This window comes from Salvia hispanica, chromosome 5, assembly GCF_023119035.1.
Source record: "Salvia hispanica cultivar TCC Black 2014 chromosome 5, UniMelb_Shisp_WGS_1.0, whole genome shotgun sequence".
NCBI classification, from domain to species: domain Eukaryota; kingdom Viridiplantae; phylum Streptophyta; class Magnoliopsida; order Lamiales; family Lamiaceae; genus Salvia; species Salvia hispanica.
Genome location: NC_062969.1, coordinates 244,619 through 264,377, shown reverse-complemented (window position 1 = coordinate 264,377; position 19,759 = coordinate 244,619). Strand labels below are relative to the sequence as shown.

The following is a 19,759-nucleotide window of genomic DNA, read 5'->3' as shown; positions in this document are numbered from 1 at the left end:
ACCACTTCTAAATTTAAATTTTACGTGCCTTCAACAACAATTCGGAAATCACGTTAGAAAATCAATGCAAGTTGGGTGAATATTACTTATCTAAGACTAAGAGGTGCTGATTGTCTATCGAACGAGCGACATTAAGCTTTTTAAACATGTTATGATATGAGAAAAAGATTTGCTATAGCAAAAAGCGTGAACAATAGAAAAAGAACCCGAAATCAAACAGAATAGAGCACTAGCATATGGCATGAAAATCGAAAAAAATTTGTTTTATTTAGTAACATAAATATTTTAGTAGTTAATCTTTTGCATATAGAATTCATCTCTTTAATTTTTTTAATAACATTCTAAAGATAAGATCATACTATATAATTACCTAGTTAATAAATGTTTTTCTTCACCGAACTATTTATAATTACTTAAAACAAAAAATTATTATCTACATTTGAATTGAGTGTTTTAAAAAATCTAAAATTTCCAGCGCCATAACTTTCAATCCATCTCTCGTTCAAAAACCCTACACCAAAAACCCATCGCCGGTTTCCGATTCATTCATCGCCGGCGATGACGGCCGTTTCCAAGCCACCGTCGAGCTTCGCCGTCACTCCGCACAAGCTCTCCATTTGCATCCTGGTTCAAGTTTACGCACCGCCTTCTCAAATTTCCATCCCATTCCCTTTCTCCTCCGTTTCGCAGCACAACTGTCTCGGGATTTTCCTCATATCCCTCACCAAGGTTTGATCCGCGTCCATAATATCACAATTTTGATGATATTTTGATCAGAAAGCGGTTAGCTCAGTCGATCTCGTTTTGGATTATGCAGGAATGTGGTGGCATTTTCGAGCCTACGCTTGATGAGCTGATTACTCAGCTGAAGGAGATTGATGGCTTGCTCAATCACTGGTTGAGTGACCACTTAATGGGGAGGCTTTCGTCGCTGGCCTCACCGGATGACTTGTTCAATTTATTTGCTGATTTGCGAGGTAGCTCCTGTTTTCTTCTCTTGCTAGTGAAAAACTCACAATGGGATTTTGCATTAGCGCTGCAAGTTTGGTGCACAATGTATGTAGTTTTTCGTTAAATGCCGATGCTAATGCAGCAGTTGTTCTGTTTGAGATGGTTGTAGCTTGGTTTATGACATATTTGATAGTGTTTTGGTGGAAACCAATCAGAGTTCTTTTGGTTTAGTGCTTGTGTTTTTATCATCAGGGATCCTCGGGGGCTCGGACTCTAATGTTATGGATGATGATCAGATTATGCTGGATCCTAATAGCATCATTGGCATGTTTGTACGGCGTTGTTTGCTTACCTTTAATCAGATGTCATTTGAGGTAATTGTATGCAGCATTCCATCTTCAATGAACATATTGATGGTTGTACTTTCTTTCTCTCTTTATATAATTGCCTCTTGGTGTCCGTGTGTTGGAAATACCTTCTATACTATCAATAATTCGTTACCTCCCTTCTTATGCTATAATATGTTTTTACTTCAGAAGTCATGTACCCAAAATTACTTTCTCATTTCAGGGTATTTGCCATCTCTTAACAAGTATCGGGGCATATTGCAAGGATTCCTTCTCAGGTTACCAACCGTATGAGTTACCACATTTGGATGAGTCCACTAGTTATTCAAATGTTCCATCAGAATATGAGAATATGGAGATGGAAAGTTTTTACGAGAAATCTGTGGAAGATTTTGAGGAAAGAAAAATGGAGATTGGAAGAACCCCTTTCCACGGACATGCATCAAAGACTTTTTCTGAATTTAGTGATGGTATTCTTGTGAGAGATCTTATTTTTAGCACAATTTTTGGTGATTGAGTGTTAGGTTCTAGTTGCATGTTTCAGATTATACTTTATTCGCACTATCAAAGTCCACGCCACGAGCTTTGACATCTTGATTTCCACTGGTCACAGATAGTGGTATCTCTTCAAGCCACAGGCTGGAACATATGGATAAGAATGCAGAAGCTAAGTCTTGTTTATTCTCTTCGAGCGATATGTCAAGGGATATTGGCTCTGTTAGTGGGACTTTCCTACACACAAATTGGCAGGTACAAGGCTACCTATCAGAGCAAGCAGATGTTATCGAGAAGTAAGTGATTTTTCTATTTTATTTTTGTCTTTTGTATAGTTTATATGCATCAAGAAGCTGCAGCTTATTTGGACCTAATGAAGCTGGATAAAGCTATATCATTTTTATTTATTTTTTGAGTCAGATATGGAAGCTCTTTCCCTCTTGACGCTTTTGAGTCCATACTGAAAAAGCTCCAGCAGTTGGCACCTGAATTACATCGAGTGAGTTTCTTTTTTGGAACTTTCTGAGTCTATAACATGATTAGGAGATCACTTCAACTGTACCTGACAAGTGACAATTGTTTTGTCTGTTTTCCAATTTTAGGTTCACTACTTGAGATATTTGAATAACCTCTATCATGATGATTATCCTGGGGCACTGGAAAACCTCCACCGTTATTTTGATTATAGGTATGAATTGATGCATGTCCATCCTCTTGAATTTTCCTTATGTTTAACTTCGTGTATCTATTCTGCCAAAAATAATATATGTATCGCTTAGTTGTCTGTGGTGGCAATATCGATGAAAAACTTATCCTTATTGTTTGATTTTAACTTAGTGGGAATAAAAGACATCTGGTTCTAAAGAAGACCACATTTCTCCATGCTTCTCTCTGTCTCTCATGACAAATGAGATGAATAAGTTGAGGGGCTTACCTTTACTTATTTCCTTATGTGAAAAATATTCATGATAAAGTGCAGGGACTGAAGGAGTTGAATGTGTTCCTCCTCCATCTGGATGCAGTAGTTTCGGAAGATATGAGATCGCTTTATTATGTTTAGGAATGATGCAATTTCATCTAGGACACCCGAAGGAAGCTTTGGAGGTAAGCATATGGATTCCAGTCTCATCCATTCTTATTGTCCACCTTCTGCAATTTTCTCTGATTGCTGTTATTGTTGTTTTCTTGTCATCTATTTTGGGACTGCCAGCATGTTATGTATTGCTGTTCTAAAGGATCTATTAAACGCTACTTGACTGGTACTTCTCTTCACATGTTCAGGTATTAACTGAAGCAGTTCGAGTTTCTCAGCAGGTAAATACTTTTTGTTTAGCTTCAGTTAGGCCCCTTTAGTTTCATTCTCAATTTTTATGAGTTGGATTCAGCCTGTGTGTTGTGGTGATGTGGTCATATTCTTAGGAACTCTTCATCCCCAGCCAACTGACCTTATAAATCCAACTGAATCTGGTAATCACATGCTAACCAGGTTAAGTTGAACTTGATTATAGACTGCTACATTGTGGGGAAGACTCTTGATTAACTTCGAAAGAACCTAAAAGTAGTTAGGCCTGAAGTAGTTATGCAAGCTAAGTTGGAGGGAACCAATTAAGTGTTATTCTTGGTTGAGAAACTCAAACTATGTCTTGAATATTTTGGTTGTTTTAGAACTTGTTATTTCTACTAGTTCACCAAATGCTATAGTGATGGTATGATCGTTCCACACTTTTATGTGACTATTGTTTTGCAGTTATTTTTCATTCAGCCATTTCCTTCCGCCAGTTACTTTGGTTGTTTGTTTGAGTTTTTGGTTCCTCTTATTGGAAATTCTGATGTTTTATTAACTTTATTAAAACACTCTTTGGACCTAATTTTATATCAAACGTGCAGTACAGTGATGATACTTGTCTTGCATATACACTGGCTGCTATTTCCAACCTCTTGTCTGAAGTAGGAATATCAAAGACATCTGGAATTATTGGATCTTCATATTCACCTGTCGCTGGTATGGGGACGTCATTATCAGTCCAACAACAATTATACGTGCTTTTACGGAGATCTTTGAAGAGGGCAGAAAGTCTGAAGCTGAAAAGACTGGTAGCATCTATTCATCTCGAAATTGCTAAGTATGATATAACGGTGAGGATTCTGTAGTTTTCTTTTGTTACACAGTATTTGCCTACAAAACTTACGATCTAAGTATACTTTGTGCTTAGGGGGAATCTTATTTATATACTTTGATTTGCAGCATGTACAAAGGCCACTGCTTTCATTTGGCCCGAAGGCTTCGATGAAACTTAGAACATACCCTGCCAACATCTACAAGGTTCTTCCTCTTGCTTTAATCTTTTTGATTTTTTTTTCCTGCTGATATTGTCTTGAGATTAGAAATAACACTATCTGTCTCTTACTGCTGTCATGAGTAATGCAGGAATTGTGGTTGAGTTCTCGTCTAATAAATGATTTCGGGGATGAAAGTTCTGTATTGACTGCTGATGGCGCTTTCTGTACAAAATGGCTGAAAAGTCTTAAAAAGCCACTAGACTCATTGATATTCAGTCAAGAAAATGAATCAAGAAGTAATTCCAGTTCTTTCCAATTTTCTGCACAACCAAGCTCAATTCCTGGATCTGTTGTACAATTATTAGGATCGTCGTATCTAGTCCGTGCTAGTTCATGGGAGATGTATGGCAGGTGATCTACTCAAGACCTCTTATTGTATTAGTTCTTGAAGTTGGTTGAGTTTTCTAGTTGTCTTGTGGATGCTATATCATGATCCTATTTCGTAAATAGATTTGTAGCTTTTTTCCACTAGACATTGGAAGGAAAATCCCTTCTCTTCTCATCTTGCCAGTTTCCTGAAGTGGCGAGTAATGGCTTCATAACCACAAGTGCTATTATCGCTATTATCTTCATTAATAATCTGATTGTGTTGCATGCGATATTTTCATTTTCTCCTTTGTAGTTTTCTCAACATTCTCTATTTTATATTCAGTGCTCCTCTAGCTCGAATAAATGCACTGACTTTTGCAACTTGCTTCGCAGACTCCTCAAGGTAATTGCAATCTTTCCTGAGATCCATTACCTGCTGTTGTTTTATCTTATTTCTACTCTAATTTCTATGCTATTGAATATCATTGCACAATAACTAGGTTTTTGGATCTTTTACAGTTTATCCGATGCTGCATTAGCATACTCCAAGCTTATCCAACATTTGGCTGTTTATAAAGGATACCAAGGTTGTAAATGGATACTACTTTCTAATTAGTTTTTCCTCTCTCTATGCAAGTGGTGTGTTTTTATAATGTCTAGTAAGCAGGGTTGATTGTTATCTGGGAATCGGTCTTACTGCTAAGTGCTACGTTCGTTGATATCTGAATAGTTGGTTTCTGAAATTAATTTGAAGAACTATTTGACTGTTCTATAAGTCATGGGAAAGTCTTTGTTGTGACTGGACTTCTCTTCCCATTTGCTTAGTTTCTCCAGTGCCAAAAAGACAATCTACTATTGAATGCAGTGCACTCACGAAGTCACATGCACTGTCTGCAGATAATAGAATGCGAAGAAAGGATTACACATTCCTTCTCTGACTCGTGTTTATAATTAATTAAAGACCCAGAGATAGCTTCCGAGTCATTTTGCATTTGGAATTTTCTTATATCACATTAGAATCCCCTTTATATTAAGTACTTGGTGTGCTCTTCCTTTATGATTACTATGGGAAACTAAGAAGCCATATTTACCTGTTCGGACAACGGACTCTTAGACTCTTTTAACTATTAACATTTGCACTGATGCCTTGTTGGAAAGAAATTTCTGAGAATTTTCCTTAAAGCAGATGTCACATAGCTAAGTTGATGTGATTTAGGACTCACCACCCTCTCTCAACCAGAAAAAGAACATGAAAAGTTTCAGATCATTCCTAGATATTCATTTCTTCACTACTCTTATTTTCCTTGAATGAGTGCTGACAAACTCTGTTGTACAAGCGCCTTCTTTTTTACTTACATCCTATTTCATATGCACTATCTAGATGCTTTTGCTGCCCTGAGAATAGCAGAAGCGAAGTTTGCATGTGTTTCAAAGTCCAGAATCATGTTATTGAAACTACAGTTGCTGCATGAGTGTGCTTTACATAGGTATACTTTCTTACAGCACTATATGTGTTATCCAATAAGTATCTACAGGACAGACACCTCACTGTTTCCATGCTTTTCAACCACTCCTTTAGGGGACATTTAAAATTAGCTCAGCAATTCAGTGATGAGCTTGGTGTTTTGGCCTCCTCTGTGACTGGTGTGGACATGGAGCTGAAGACAGAAACTAGTCTCCGTCATGCTCGGACATTACTTGCTGCAAACCAGTATAGCCAGGTTTCGTATTCCTCGGCAAAATTTTATGCTCCTTCTTATTCGTTTACCCAAGTCAGTAAGAGGTCAATGATGAGCTATGCTTTTCAGAAAACAAAAATGGAACATATCTTATTAGTTCTTTCATTCGTCTTTTCTCTAATGAGCTAGCCTTCATATTTATATTTAGTGGCCCATTTGTTGCGTGAGCTAAGCTGACCATTTTTTTGTACGTGCTACATTTTAATTGTAGCTGATGGGAGTTGTTCTTGCAGGCTGCAGCTGTTGCACATGCTCTATTCTGCACATGTTATAAGTTTAACATGCAAGTGAAAAATGCTACTGTTCTTCTGTTGCTTGCTGAGATACACAAGGTACACGGCATAGGACCACGCACAAATCCTTTATCTACTTGCATCAGGCGATACTAGAACAAAATAGTGACTTCTGCTATGATTTGTATTGATTATGATAATTTTGTATGATAATAAATTGAATGTTTCATCTTTGAAGGCTGTTTATACAACCAGGTTGTATTTGTTTGGTGTTTTGCTGCAGAAACAGCTATTGGTTTGTCAACTTCTCATGCCATTTTTTATTTGCTGAAATCTGTTTTTTTATATTTTGCCGTTTCAGAGGTCAGGCAATGCTGTTTTAGGAATTCCATACGCTTTGGCTAGCCTTTCCTATTGCCAATCATTTAATCTGGATCTTCTAAAAGCCTCTGCAACATTAGTGTTGGCTGAGTTATGGCTTTCTCTTGGACCAAATCACGCAAAAAAGGCATTGGCCCTCTTACACAGCTGTTTCCCCATGCTTCTTGGTCATGGTGGTTTGGAGCTACGTTCTCGAGCACTTATTATGGAAGCAAAATGCTATTTGGCTGACCCAGACTTTTCAGGTATTTTACTGCTATATCCTTCCTTTATTGTTTTCCACCTTCAGCTTCTTCGACAGAGTTAGGGTGTGTCTTAACTCAAGGATGGGAGTGGAAATATTCTGTGGACTGGTAAGGAAATGGTTGAGATGTCATGTATTAATAACTTCTATTTTTCTTTCAATAGTTTCGGACAATCCAGAGATGGTGCTAGAACCTTTAACACAAGCTTCCGAAGAACTTCAACTATTGGAGGTTGGTTAATCTCCTAACTTGTTATTTGTATTTTGTGCATATGCGACTACTTAATTTCCCACAGAACATCTACCTGTTATGAAATTCAAACATGAAAGAATCATGTAACTGTGTGGGAATGGTTCTAATAACTTTATGACACTGAAAATCTAAGTGTGTCCATGCTTTGACCATCATCATGAAGATGATATTGAAATTCCAATATTAATTGACTACCAAGATAATAATTGCTTCTTTACAGTATCATGAATTGGCATCAGAAGCTTTCTACTTGTTGGCCATTGTATACGACAAGCTCAGGCGGTATGACGACAGGGAAGAAGCCGCATCTTCGTTCAGGAAGCACATTACTGCATTTGAGAATCCAGAAGGAATGGACGATTCTCTCTTCAGTAAGTCAGATTGCTGATGACAGATATATTTATACATCTATAAACTGTGTTCATATATGGAGTATGTATTAATGAAATAAACCTTTGCCTGCATCTTAACTACCAGTGTTTGCCTAATTGGCAATTGCCAATATCATGTTCTGTTTCAAAAGCTCCCTTTTTAGTCCAAAGTTTGTTTGCAATTGTGTTGTGTGTGTGAGGTGAAATATGCCATAGTCTCGGTTCAGAAGGTCTGATAGGTCCCATAGTTTGCTATATGACACCATGCATCTCAGATCCGCCCGCCTAACCGATCTCATGTGTTAATTTGTGTTTTCGTAGTGACTTGAAGCCCCGACTTATTGGTTTGAAAAAAAAAAACGTCTTACCAAGTAGGCTTGCGTTATTGTCAATCCAAATGGTTTGTCTGAATGGATATTCACTTGTAGGTTCCGTGTGGAAGTTCTTGAACAACAATTCTGGACTCCTCTTGATTTAACTATATTAGTTACACATATTGCAAATGATTTCCTTTTCAGTTGGAGATTCAATGTTTAAAAGGAAGGCTACCAAAAAATAGTAGCCGTTTTAAAGGGACAAAATGGTTTGATTTGAAGTACAGTGGTCCAAAATGAACTTCTATATCAAAAGTAATAATTGTGTGTGTGGACTGGAACTCGTTCCGTGTATGGTTTGGGCTCATCCATTTCATTGATTTGGATTACACCAATTTGTTTGTCACCCTGCTTATCTTGCCACGTCTCCATGTCCAACTTATTTATCAAAATCTTTGTGATTTTTTTCTTTTCAAAATATTTTTACTTGAATTTGATTTATTTCATTCCACTTAAATTATAAATTAGGATATCAATAACGGTTTGTGTTAACATGACAACCCCTCCCCTCTTAAAGTGACACCGTGACACCACTTATACAGTAATATTATAAACGCTACATAGCAATATTACAAACACTACACATCAATCTATAGGTTGTTGTATAGTGTACACATCAATCTATAGATTGTTGTATAGTGTGTCGGATATTGTTGGATAAGAAAAATTGTTGTATAAAGAGCAATAAATTGTTGGCTGTTTTTTTCAGAATATTTTTTGCTATGTGGCAGTTTATTATTCGTCTACGTGTACAAATGATTGGCTAAGAATGGTGGTATGGTGTCATTTGAAGAGGTGATGACATCCTAACATCATGCTCCTATCAACATATTATGAGAAGGGGGTAAAAGCGTAAATTCAGTTGGAGTTAACTGAACAGAAACAAACGAACAGATGTAACCCATATTAAAAGCCATTCCCCAGAAAATTTTGTGGCGATCAGTTCCATACATGACAACAAACATACGCCTCTCTCTCTCCTCCTCATTCCTCTCTCCAAACGCGCCACGCCGCCACCATCACCACCACCACCACACTCTCACTCTAAAACTCCAAGCCACTCCCAACCCCAGCAGCTCCACCATGGGTCAAAAATCCGCCCCCACCACCGCCCCCGCCGCCGGCGAATTGAAGCCATTAGTCCGCAAGAATTTCAGCCGCACCAACCCCAAGTCCGACCACTTCCCCGTCCACAGCTTCCACCACGTGGAGTTCTGGTGCGGCGACGCCACCAACGCCGCCCTCCGCTTCTCCTGGGGCCTCGGAATGCCCCTCCTCGCCAAATCCGACCTCTCCACCGGCAACTCCTCCCACGCCTCCTACCTCCTCCGCTCCGGCGACCTCTCCCTCCTCTTCACCGCCCCTTACTCCCCCTCCATCTCCGACCCCTCCTCCGCCTCCCTCCCCTCCTTCTCCCCCTCCTCCCACGCCTCCTTCACCTCCTCCCACGGCCTCGCCGTCCGCGCCGTCGCCGTCGCCGTCCCCTCCGCCTCCGCCGCCTTCTCCGCCTCCGTCTCCCGCGGCGCCATCCCCGTCTTCCCCCCAACCCTCCTCTCCGACGGCAGGACCACCCTCGCCGAGGTCCATCTATACGGCGACGCCGTCCTCCGCTTCATCGACGGAGACCAGTGGCTCCTCCCCGGCTTCGAGCCGGTAACCAACCCCTCCCAAGAACTGGACTACGGCATCGTGAGACTCGATCACGCCGTCGGCAATGTGCCAAAGCTCGCACCGGTCGCAGAGTACATCAAGAAATTCACTGGCTTCCATGAGTTCGCTGAGTTCACGGCCGCCGACGTGGGGACGGCCGAGAGCGGGCTCAACTCGGTGGTGCTTGCCAACAACGACGAAAACGTGCTTTTCCCCTTGAATGAGCCGGTTTTTGGGATGAAGAGGAAGAGCCAAATACAGACTTATTTGGAGCATAATGAAGGGCCTGGGGTGCAGCATTTGGCATTGGTGAGTCAGGATATTTTCAAGACTTTGAGGGAGATGAGGAAGAGGAGCTCGGTTGGGGGGTTCGAGTTTATGCCGTCTCCACCGCCTACTTACTACCGGAATTTGAAGAGTAGGGCTGGAGATGTGCTTAGTGATGACCAGATTGAGGAGTGTGAGAGGTTGGGGATTTTGGTGGATAGGGATGATCAAGGGACTTTGCTGCAGATTTTCACCAAGCCGATTGGTGATAGGTATAGTTGTAAAACACTTCTCTTAATCTGTTTTTGAGTTTTGGTGCTTATGCGTTCTGTTGTTCTTCATCAGTAGAGTAAGTAGTTTGGATTGTGATATTTAGGTGTTGGTTGAGCTGATTTATGGAGCTTGTGTTGTTAATTTAGGATAGGGAAAGGAGATTTAGTTTCATTTTGGGGTATTTGGATTTAGTAATAGATATAGTTCTCACACTTGTGTTTGTTCCTGCCTGGTTTGATCATTGCAGTTGGTTGTGGATCTTAGTTTTGATCATGTCCAAGCTACTTATCTAGAACACCATGGGAAATTAAACTGTGACGCGTTAAAACATATAGGCATTTAGGTGCTTATCCATTTGGTTTGAAAGATTATATCTCATGATTGAATATGAATTGTTTGGTTCATCTCACAACTTGATCACATATGGATAATCATATGATAGTGATTCAGAGCAACCGAACTGCACCATAGGATATTGTATAATCTTCAGATGGTCGTCTCATCTCAGTGTCACTTAGGTTGATGTGTCTCTATTAGCTAGCTCTGCCACCTTATTTTGTGAAATAAAACTTAAATTTGTCACTCTGTCGTTTTACTTGCTATCACTTCTCCCGTCTCCTCCACCTTATATCACCGTTGGAATTTGGAACCCCCAAAATTTGAGTTGTTCGTTCATCTGAGTTTTTTTCTGCAAATAAGCAAGTTAGTTAAGTTACATAGTGTATTCATTCATAGTTCATACATAGTAGTTAAATTGCCAATATCTCTGCCCTTGCTGCTCTCTCTGAATTGCTAACCACGTTCCCTCATGTTTTTGCAGGCCGACCATCTTCATAGAGATAATTCAGAGAATAGGGTGCATGATGAAAAATGAGGAAGGAAAGATGTACCAGAAGGGCGGATGTGGAGGATTTGGAAAGGGGAACTTCTCGGAACTATTCAGGTCTATCGAAGAATTTGAGAAGATGCTCGAAGCAAAAATGGGCACGAGAACAGCAGTGCCGTGAATGCTTACATGCTAAAATAGTAGTAGCAGGTAGATATATATATTGAGAAATGAAAATATCAGTCGGATACAACTGAATATTATGGCTTTATGAACTATTGATATGTACAAAAATGACTTGTCCATGTTTTATACTGTGACACCGGTTACTGTATGATATATGTATTATCATATAAATGAAAATACTCCTCAGATTTTTATGCTTCTGTGCTCGTGCTTGTGTTCGTGTTCAATTTTGTTGGATGTTTGTTTAATTATTTTTTGTTTTCTTTTCATATCATTTTGTTATAAATCTCGCTTCGTGCACGCACACATGAATCATGATATCGATTTAGAGATGTTGGTGAGATTCAAATTCATAATATTCTTGTCATGAATTTGTTACTCTATCATTCGTTAAGCCTTCCGCTGCTGATTTAGAGACGTTGGTGGGATTTGAATTCACTTTGTAAATTCGTTACTTCACTACTAAAGTCATTCCTCAAAGAACTTGTCGCATCTTGCAAATGAGTATATTGATTATTTCATCAAATTCATAGAATGATCAATTTTACAACTTAGGGGCTGTTCGATTTGTAAAATTGTATTTCATTATTAATTATGTTATATTTCATTATTAATTATGTTACTGGTTATGTTTGGTTCATGAGAATGAGTCTTATTAATTTGTGTATAAAATTGTATTTCATTATTAATTATGTTACTGATTATGTTTGGTTCATGAGAATGAGTCTTATTAATTTGTAAAACACGTTTGGTTATTTATCAATTAAGTTTGTACAGTAATTATTTTAAATTTTAGTGATTTTAATAATTAAATATGTTCCACATTCCCTATTTTTTGATTGTATTATCTTGAAATTTAAATCAGTTTCTTTTAAAAATTTAATTAGTACTACTACTACAGTACTGTAAAATAAATAAACTAAAGTCGTGTTTAGAAGGTCGATGTCGCCAGTTGCTCTTGCTCAGCAGTTGAGAAACTTTCCTGAGAGGCAATTTCTCGTTAATTTTCACATTAACACACTGAAATTCAGCCAAGGAGAAAGGCGATGGCTGGGAACGAATTCCGATTCTTCTTGTCGTGTGACATTAATTTGCCGGTGACTTTCAAAATTGAGAGATTGGAGGGCAAATTATCTGCTCGGAAACCCCCCGATTCAGGTATGGGATAAAATTTATGTTTTTCCACTATTTTTAATGATGGCCTGCTTTTAATTTTGTTGTTGATGTGGAAATTGGAGTATTTGCAGCTTCTATTTTTGTATGTGAGGTGGAAATATGCTACTACTTTTATAGGCTGTAGGATTGAGCTGTTTATTTGGATTCTTTAGTGCATGCTGCAGGGTTGATTTCGTTTAGGGCATTTGGGAATCTCTGATTTTGGTTGAGGTGTTTTGATTGAGATGATGATGTTGAATTTTTTAGCTGATGATAGCACCATAGAGGAGAAGAAACCTGAGTTGTACGTTGAGAGCTTGTTGTACATCGATGGCGCACCTTTTGGGCTCCCTATGAGAACAAGGTTTTGATATTTGGTATCAATGCTGTAGCCTCAGTATTCTGGTGTTTTTTATTTTGAAGATTTCGTGGTGATTTTGTGTGGTTTATAAGGGTAGGCTGGAATCAGGAGGCCCGTCGTATTGTTGGAATGAGCTCATCACTCTGAGTACTAAGTATCGTGATTTGACAGCAAATTCACAACTTGCTGTTACTGTAAGTACGAATATGGCTTTATAAAAACCAATATTGAATTTGAGTCACTAGAAAATCTTAATTGCTAGCTTGTGTTAGGTGTATGATGTTTCATGTGGGAAAGATGAGGAATTGGTTGGGGGGGCGACTATTCACCTTTTCAACATGAAAAAACAGCTCAAGACTGGGAAACATAAACTTAGACTATGGGCGGGCGAAGAAGCAGATGGCTCTATCAATACAAACACACCAGGAAAGGTAATGATGTATATAGTTATATGGTATTCTGCCATCTGGACAAGTCGACGTATGGTTTGGTTGATTTGCAATTACTGACTGTGGTAGGTTCCTAAAGAGGAGAGAGGGGAGCTAGAACGCCTTGAAAAACTAGTGAATAAGTACGAGAGAGGGCAAATTCAAAGAGTTGATTGGCTTGACCGGCTTGCATTCAAAGCTATGGAGAGGATTAAGGAACGCGAGAGCTTGAAAAATGGGAGTTCTCATTTGTATGTCATCATTGATTTCTGCAGCTTCGAGCACCGCGTAGTTTTCCAGGTACCTTAGATTTACCTATCTATTGTCTTTCTTCATCCTCGGGTGCTCTATGAGATACTGTTGCTTCTAACAATTCACCAAGTGGTATGAATTTGTTTAACCATAGTATTCAAACTTAATAGCACTTTGGTGTGTAGGAATCTGGTGCAAATTTCATAATACCATCCCCAATAGCTTCGACAAATGAACTAGTTACAGTTTGGGATCCTGAAGTTGGAAAAATTAACCCCTCCGAGCACAAGCAGCTAAAGCTGGCTAGAAGTTTAAATCGTGGCATCATTGACAGAGATCTTAAACCTAGCATTACAGAAAGGAAGTAAGTTACCTTTACCTATTTCTCTAAATGTTCTACTGCTTTTATTTTTTATCTTCACTGTCATGCCACTTTCTTTGCTCCATTGCTTACTAGATCAGTGAACAATCGTTCCAAATATCCAAGAACGAACCAGAGACTGAACCACTGCATTTATCAACACACTTGTTAACATCTACCGCCATATGCATCCAGTTTTTTCTTTCTCTAACTGAATATTCCTTATTTTCATGCTATGTAACTTAAAGAAATGCATAAAGTGACACTTTATGCATAATGTTATTATTCCATATCACTGTTGAAATATTTCACCTTGTTGCTACTAAGCTAGCCTCTGATATTCAACAGGTCCATACAAAGAATACTAAGATATCCACCAACTAGAACCTTGACTGGAGAGGAGAAGCAACTACTCTGGAAATTTCGTTTTTCGCTGATGGCTGAGAAAAGGGCCCTGACAAAATTCTTACGCTGTGTCGAATGGAGTGATGTTCAGGTGAAGTTTTCATCAACGGCAATGATTTAATCTAATACTACATCCCTTATACAAATATTTGAGTTTTCATCAAAATACAAGTATTGGACAGGAAGCAAAGCAAGCATTAGAACTGATGGGCAAGTGGCAGACAATTGATGTATGTGATGCACTAGAGCTTCTATCTCCAGTTTTTGAGAGTGAAGAGGTTATCTTCGCATAATTTTCCCCACTCCATTTCCTGTTTTTTTAAACAGTCTAACTAGTCTTTTACTTGTTTATTTTATAAACATGATTTTCTCCTACAGGTCCGTGCATATGCTGTGAGTGTTCTTGAAAGAGCGGATGATGAAGAGCTCCAGTGCTACCTACTCCAGTTGGTTCAAGCACTTCGTTTCGAACGTTCAGACAAATCTCGCCTTAGTTATTTCCTCGTGGAACGGTGTAAGTTTGATGCAAGGGAATGTTCAATGATTTTCTTATTTGATCACACTTTGTCTAAATCCTTTACTCATTTTCCAGCATTGTGCAATACTGACTTGGCTAGCTTTCTTCGATGGTATGTGGCTGTGGAACTCCACGACCATCCATATGCTAGACGTTTCTATAGCACCTATGAGCTGTTAGAAGAAAGTATGTTGAAGGTGTGGTATTTTCTTTCCTCGTATTTTCTGTCCCCCTTTTATCTCTTGCTGTTTTTATACTTGCATCATTTCAGTATGCTATCTATTGTTACCGATTTATTCATATCTGTATCTCTATCAGTTAGGACCAAGTGCCAATAGCGATGAAGATGGTTTCAAGCTTTGGCAGAGTTTAGTACGCCAGACAGAACTGACTGCGCAATTGTGCTCTATAACGAGAGATGTTAGAAATGTGAGAGGTGGTACTCAAAAGAAAATCGAAAAGCTTAGGCAGCTCCTATCTGGGCTTCTTAGCGAGCTTACCTACTTTGACGAGGTAATTGAGAAATTGTTTCTTATAGTGCATCATTGTGGTTCTAGCACACCCTTTATGGTTGTCATCCGTCCATGATCTTTGGTGTGCATCAAACTGGTTCAAGTCTTCCAAATACTATCATAAGATTTATGGAAATTTATCTTTTCAGCCAATACGGTCGCCTCTTGCACCAAGGGTCCTTATAACAGGGATTATACCATCAGAATCATCAATCTTCAAAAGCGCGCTGCATCCTCTGCGGCTGACATTTCGAACAGCAAGTGGAGGAAGCTGCAAGATCATATTTAAGAAGGGTGATGACCTTAGGCAAGACCAATTGGTAAGCGCCCGGTATCTTATTCATTTGAAAATGATTTATTTTATATTTTTTTAACTCAGACAATTTTGACACAGGTTATTCAAATGGTATCACTAATGGATCGACTGCTCAAGCTGGAGAACCTCGACTTGCATTTGACTCCTTACAGAGTGCTAGCAACTGGGCATGACGAAGGCATGCTGGAATTCATTCCTTCAAAATCTTTAGCACAGGTTTCGTATCTTATGAATTATTGAGTATGTTTGAATATTCTTTCTTTATAATGATGTTAAATTGTTATGTCACCCTTTCAGATTCTGTCAGAGCACCGTAGTATAACAAGCTACCTGCAGAAATTTTACCCAGACGAAGACGGGCCTTTCGGAATAACTGCAACATGTCTTGAGACGTTCATAAAAAGTTGTGCTGGCTACTCAGTTATCACATATATACTGGGCATTGGTGACAGGTCATTCCATTAAATTTATGTTTTCTTGATATTCAATTTTCTCTGAATTAATTGTTCATAGACTTAATCTATTTATATGATTTTCTGATGGTTGTCATCCAAGCAAACTTGATTTCGATTATCTCTTGTTTATATAGAAAATTCTCTTGGTTCTCAGGCACCTCGACAACCTGCTGTTGCAAGATGACGGCCGCCTTTTCCACGTAGATTTTGGTTTCATACTTGGCCGAGATCCAAAACCTTTCCCACCACCTATGAAACTCTGCAAGGAAATGGTGGAAGCTATGGGCGGAGCGGAGAGGTACGCTACCCCCATCCGAGATAACCGTTGATCGATCATCAAAAGTAGTAGTATTTCTTAACTTCCAATTCTCCCCCTTCTCTCCTCTTGCAGTCAATACTACACCAGATTTAAATCCTACTGCTGCGAGGCATACAACATTCTCCGAAAATCAAGCAACCTGATACTAAATTTGTTTCACCTGATGGCCGGTTCCAACATTCCAGACATTGCTTCTGACCCCGAGAAGGGCATTCTCAAGGTGACTAGATTCATTCATTTCGTGGTGAAACCGTTCAACTATTATTGGTTTTCATTTCCAATTCTCTTGTTCGTGCAGCTTCAAGAAAAATTCCGCTTGGACTTAGACGACGAGGAGTCGATCCACTTCTTCCAGGATCTCATCAATGAGAGCGTCAGCGCACTGTTTCCACAAATGGTCGAGACCATCCACCGCTGGGCTCAATATTGGCGCTAGGGGTGTCGAAACGGGTAGCGGGTAACGGGTATTCCCGAACCCGACCCGATACCCGCCGGGTAACGGGTACCCGATACCCGATGGAGTCGGGTAACGGGGCGGGATCGGGTATAACTATTTTGGGTTTTGCGGGTATCGGGTATACCCGATACCCGAGCTACCCGATACCCGCTCGGGTAGTCCCGTTAGTCCCGACATACCCGATATGTATATTAATATTTTATAATTTTTTATTTTTAATTTTAATACTTGCTGACTGGGCTGACTTAAAAATCATAATATAATTTTTTATTACTAATATATTATAAAACGTAGGGGCATGTTAGGGTGCCACCATCCCTTAAAATAACACCATACCACCATTCTTAGTCAATCATTTGCACACGTGGACGAATAATAAGCTGCCACGTGACAAATTTTTTTTTTTTTTGAAAAAGACGCCAGTAATTTGTTGCTCTTTATATAACAATTTTTCTTATCCAGCAATATCTGACACACTATACATCAATCTATATTGCTGTGTAGCGTTTGTAATATTGCTGTATAAGTGGTGTCACAGTGTCACTTTAAGAGGGATTGTCATTTTAACATAAACCATAAAACATACTCCCTCTATCCTAAGGTATTAGACCAACTTTTCTTTTTGGGATGTCCCAACATATTAGACTCATTTCCTTTTTTAGCAAAAAGCATGTATCTTATTTTATTCTCCACCTACTTTTTTCTCTCTTCTCTTCCCTACTTTTTCCCTTTCTCATACTTTACTCTCTCCACTTTAACTATTTAAATATCAATTCCTTAAATCATGTACCCAAAAGAAGTGAGTCTAATACTCCGGGATGGAGGGAGTATATTTTAAGGTTTTAACTTTTAATTAGGGTTAAGTATTTTTATCTTCCGTCTTTTCTGATTCAACTTCATTCAACTCCTTTCTCCTTCCACCCGCCGTCTGTATCGATTCTACTCCTTCCACCCGCATCTGCCGCCGCTGATTCTAATTCCTTATTTACAGTATGTAAATAATATAGAAGGTTAAGCATTTTAACTTTAAAATTTGGACACACACGAAAACAGAGAATCAAAGATTACAATTACATTACATGTTTCATCTCAATTCTCAACAAAATTAAATAATAAAAATAAAGGATTAAGTGAGAGTCTATTGCATTCAGCCAGGAGTATATTTTAAAAAAATAATCTAAAATATACAAATAAATAAAAAAAGATGATTTTAAAAAAAAGGGTTTCGGGTCGGGTACCCGCGGTGTCGGGTGCGGGATACTCGACTCGGGTATCGGGTAACACCCGACTCACTGCGGGACGGGTATCGGGACAAAGTTTTTGGCCAAAATCGGGCGCGGGTATCCGTTTCGACACCCCTAATTGGCGCTGATGCAACAATGGGAGACGTGTTAGGTCAGGCAAGGGCGAAGATCCGGGCCTAACCAGATCTTTTCGTCCAGTCTAAGGTCTCGGTCCGGGATGATATTGAGTTTCTTTAGAAATTTCTTTTTCCATATTGTTGGATATTTGTCTTACCCTTTCGTTTTCTTTTTGGTACAGAAAAAGAAAAACCAGACATTTGGATGTGCATATGCAGAGAAGAGAGAGAGAGGGAGTTGTATGTATAATTTTTATATTGTTAAGTTCAGTTGTCAACACTAGAGATAGTGTTTATTTGTACATACTAAAATAAAATCTCTACATATACAGGTAAGTAATAAGTTTCATTTTAATATGCTTCACAAGTATGATTTGAAGAAGTTACAATGATATGCTCTCGATATTACTGGTACTATAATTACATTATAATTATAATAATAACAATTATATTATTGTTATAATATTTATAATTGTCATTATAATTATTGTCTTATTAAATATTTATAGTATATTTATTTAAATTATGTATCATATAATAAATAATGGAGTAATATTATTAATAATTGTTAAAAGAGTAGATTGTAGAAAAGGAAGAATTTCATTCATTTAACTTGTCTCCTCCAAAAGTTCATGACCTTAGTATTTATAGGGTGTAGGAGAATATTCTAGTACACCAATAAATGTAAATTGGTATTCTACAAAGTTTTGGAACAATGCACCACTTAGGAACTCTCCATAATGAATGTTGGGTGGCATATTAATGTTTTCTCTCTCTCCAACATTTTCCAACACTCCCCCTCAAGTTAAGCAATGTGATTACCCATGCTTAACTTGCCCAATACTTCGCGGAAGCTTCTTGAGTCCACAGCCTTGGTTAGGATATCTGCCAACTGACCCTTAGACTTCACGAAGGGAAGTTCTACAATTTTGGTTTCTATGTTGTCCTTGATGAAGTGCTGATCCACCACGACATACTTCGTCCGATCATGTTGGGATTTATTTAGAATATTAAAAAGGCCATAACTTTCTCGTTACTCGTGATAATTGACCACTACAGGAGTCTTTGGAAACCTTATTCCATGGGTAACAGTTGGGCATTCTCGAAATTAGATTATCTCTCTGTCGTTTTTCTGAGAAACGGCCAAAGGCTACTACCTTTGGATTTATTTAGAATATTAAAAAGGCCATAACTTTCTCGTTACTCGTGATAATTGACCACTACAGGAGTCTTTGGAAACCTTATTCCATGGGTAACAGTTGGGCATTCTCGAAATTGGATTATCTCTCCGTCGTTTTTCTGAGAAACGGCCAAAGGCTACTACCTTTGGATTTATTTAGAATATTAAAAAGGCCATAACTTTCTCGTTACTCGTGATAATTGACCACTACAGGAGTCTTTGGAAACCTTATTCCATGGGTAACAGTTGGGCATTCTCGAAATTGGATTATCTCTCTGTCGTTTTTCGAGAAACGGCCAAAGGCTACTACCTTTGGATTTATTTAGAATATTAAAAAGGCCATAACTTTCTCGTTACTCGTGATAATTGACCACTACAGGAGTCTTTGGAAACCTTATTCCATGGGTAACAGTTGGGCATTCTCGAAATTAGATTATCTCTC

General features: G+C 38.7%; 3 protein-coding genes across 5 annotated transcripts; all 3 read left to right on the top strand.

Moving 5' to 3' along the window:
- The first annotated feature begins 481 nt into the window (after positions 1-481).
- On the top strand, positions 482-11,119 carry LOC125188347 (anaphase-promoting complex subunit 5). Of its 2 annotated transcripts, none has more exons than XM_048085134.1 (21): positions 482-729; positions 818-977; positions 1,204-1,325; positions 1,522-1,576; positions 1,912-2,089; positions 2,214-2,292; positions 2,396-2,481; positions 2,768-2,897; positions 3,075-3,107; positions 3,681-3,929; positions 4,039-4,116; positions 4,222-4,484; positions 4,786-4,845; positions 4,962-5,029; positions 5,824-5,929; positions 6,022-6,163; positions 6,415-6,513; positions 6,776-7,040; positions 7,204-7,271; positions 7,513-7,663; positions 11,048-11,119. In XM_048085134.1, the coding sequence occupies exons 1-21, from the start codon at positions 559-561 to the stop codon at positions 11,062-11,064; spliced, it is 2,580 nt and encodes an 859-aa protein (XP_047941091.1). In that variant the 5' UTR covers positions 482-558; the 3' UTR covers positions 11,065-11,119. The 2 variants fall into 2 exon arrangements, with proteins under 2 accessions (XP_047941091.1, XP_047941090.1); XM_048085133.1 differs by having other exon boundaries at positions 1,522-1,768.
- Positions 8,958-11,438, top strand: LOC125188348 (4-hydroxyphenylpyruvate dioxygenase). Its single transcript, XM_048085135.1, has 2 exons — positions 8,958-10,226; positions 11,048-11,438. The coding sequence occupies exons 1-2, from the start codon at positions 8,989-8,991 to the stop codon at positions 11,232-11,234; spliced, it is 1,425 nt and encodes a 474-aa protein (XP_047941092.1). The 5' UTR covers positions 8,958-8,988; the 3' UTR covers positions 11,235-11,438.
- A 799-nt stretch (positions 11,439-12,237) lies between these two features.
- Positions 12,238-17,013, top strand: LOC125191346 (phosphatidylinositol 3-kinase, root isoform). 2 transcript variants are annotated; one of them, XM_048088887.1, is made up of 17 exons: positions 12,238-12,397; positions 12,662-12,758; positions 12,853-12,949; positions 13,028-13,186; positions 13,274-13,483; positions 13,621-13,799; positions 14,145-14,292; positions 14,384-14,479; positions 14,580-14,715; positions 14,794-14,915; positions 15,037-15,231; positions 15,380-15,550; positions 15,625-15,762; positions 15,844-15,998; positions 16,156-16,299; positions 16,393-16,540; positions 16,619-17,013. In XM_048088887.1, the coding sequence occupies exons 1-17, from the start codon at positions 12,286-12,288 to the stop codon at positions 16,754-16,756; spliced, it is 2,445 nt and encodes an 814-aa protein (XP_047944844.1). In that variant the 5' UTR covers positions 12,238-12,285; the 3' UTR covers positions 16,757-17,013. The 2 variants fall into 2 exon arrangements, with proteins under 2 accessions (XP_047944844.1, XP_047944845.1); XM_048088888.1 differs by lacking the exon at positions 12,238-12,397 and having other exon boundaries at positions 12,662-12,771.
- The last annotated feature ends 2,746 nt before the right edge of the window (positions 17,014-19,759 follow it).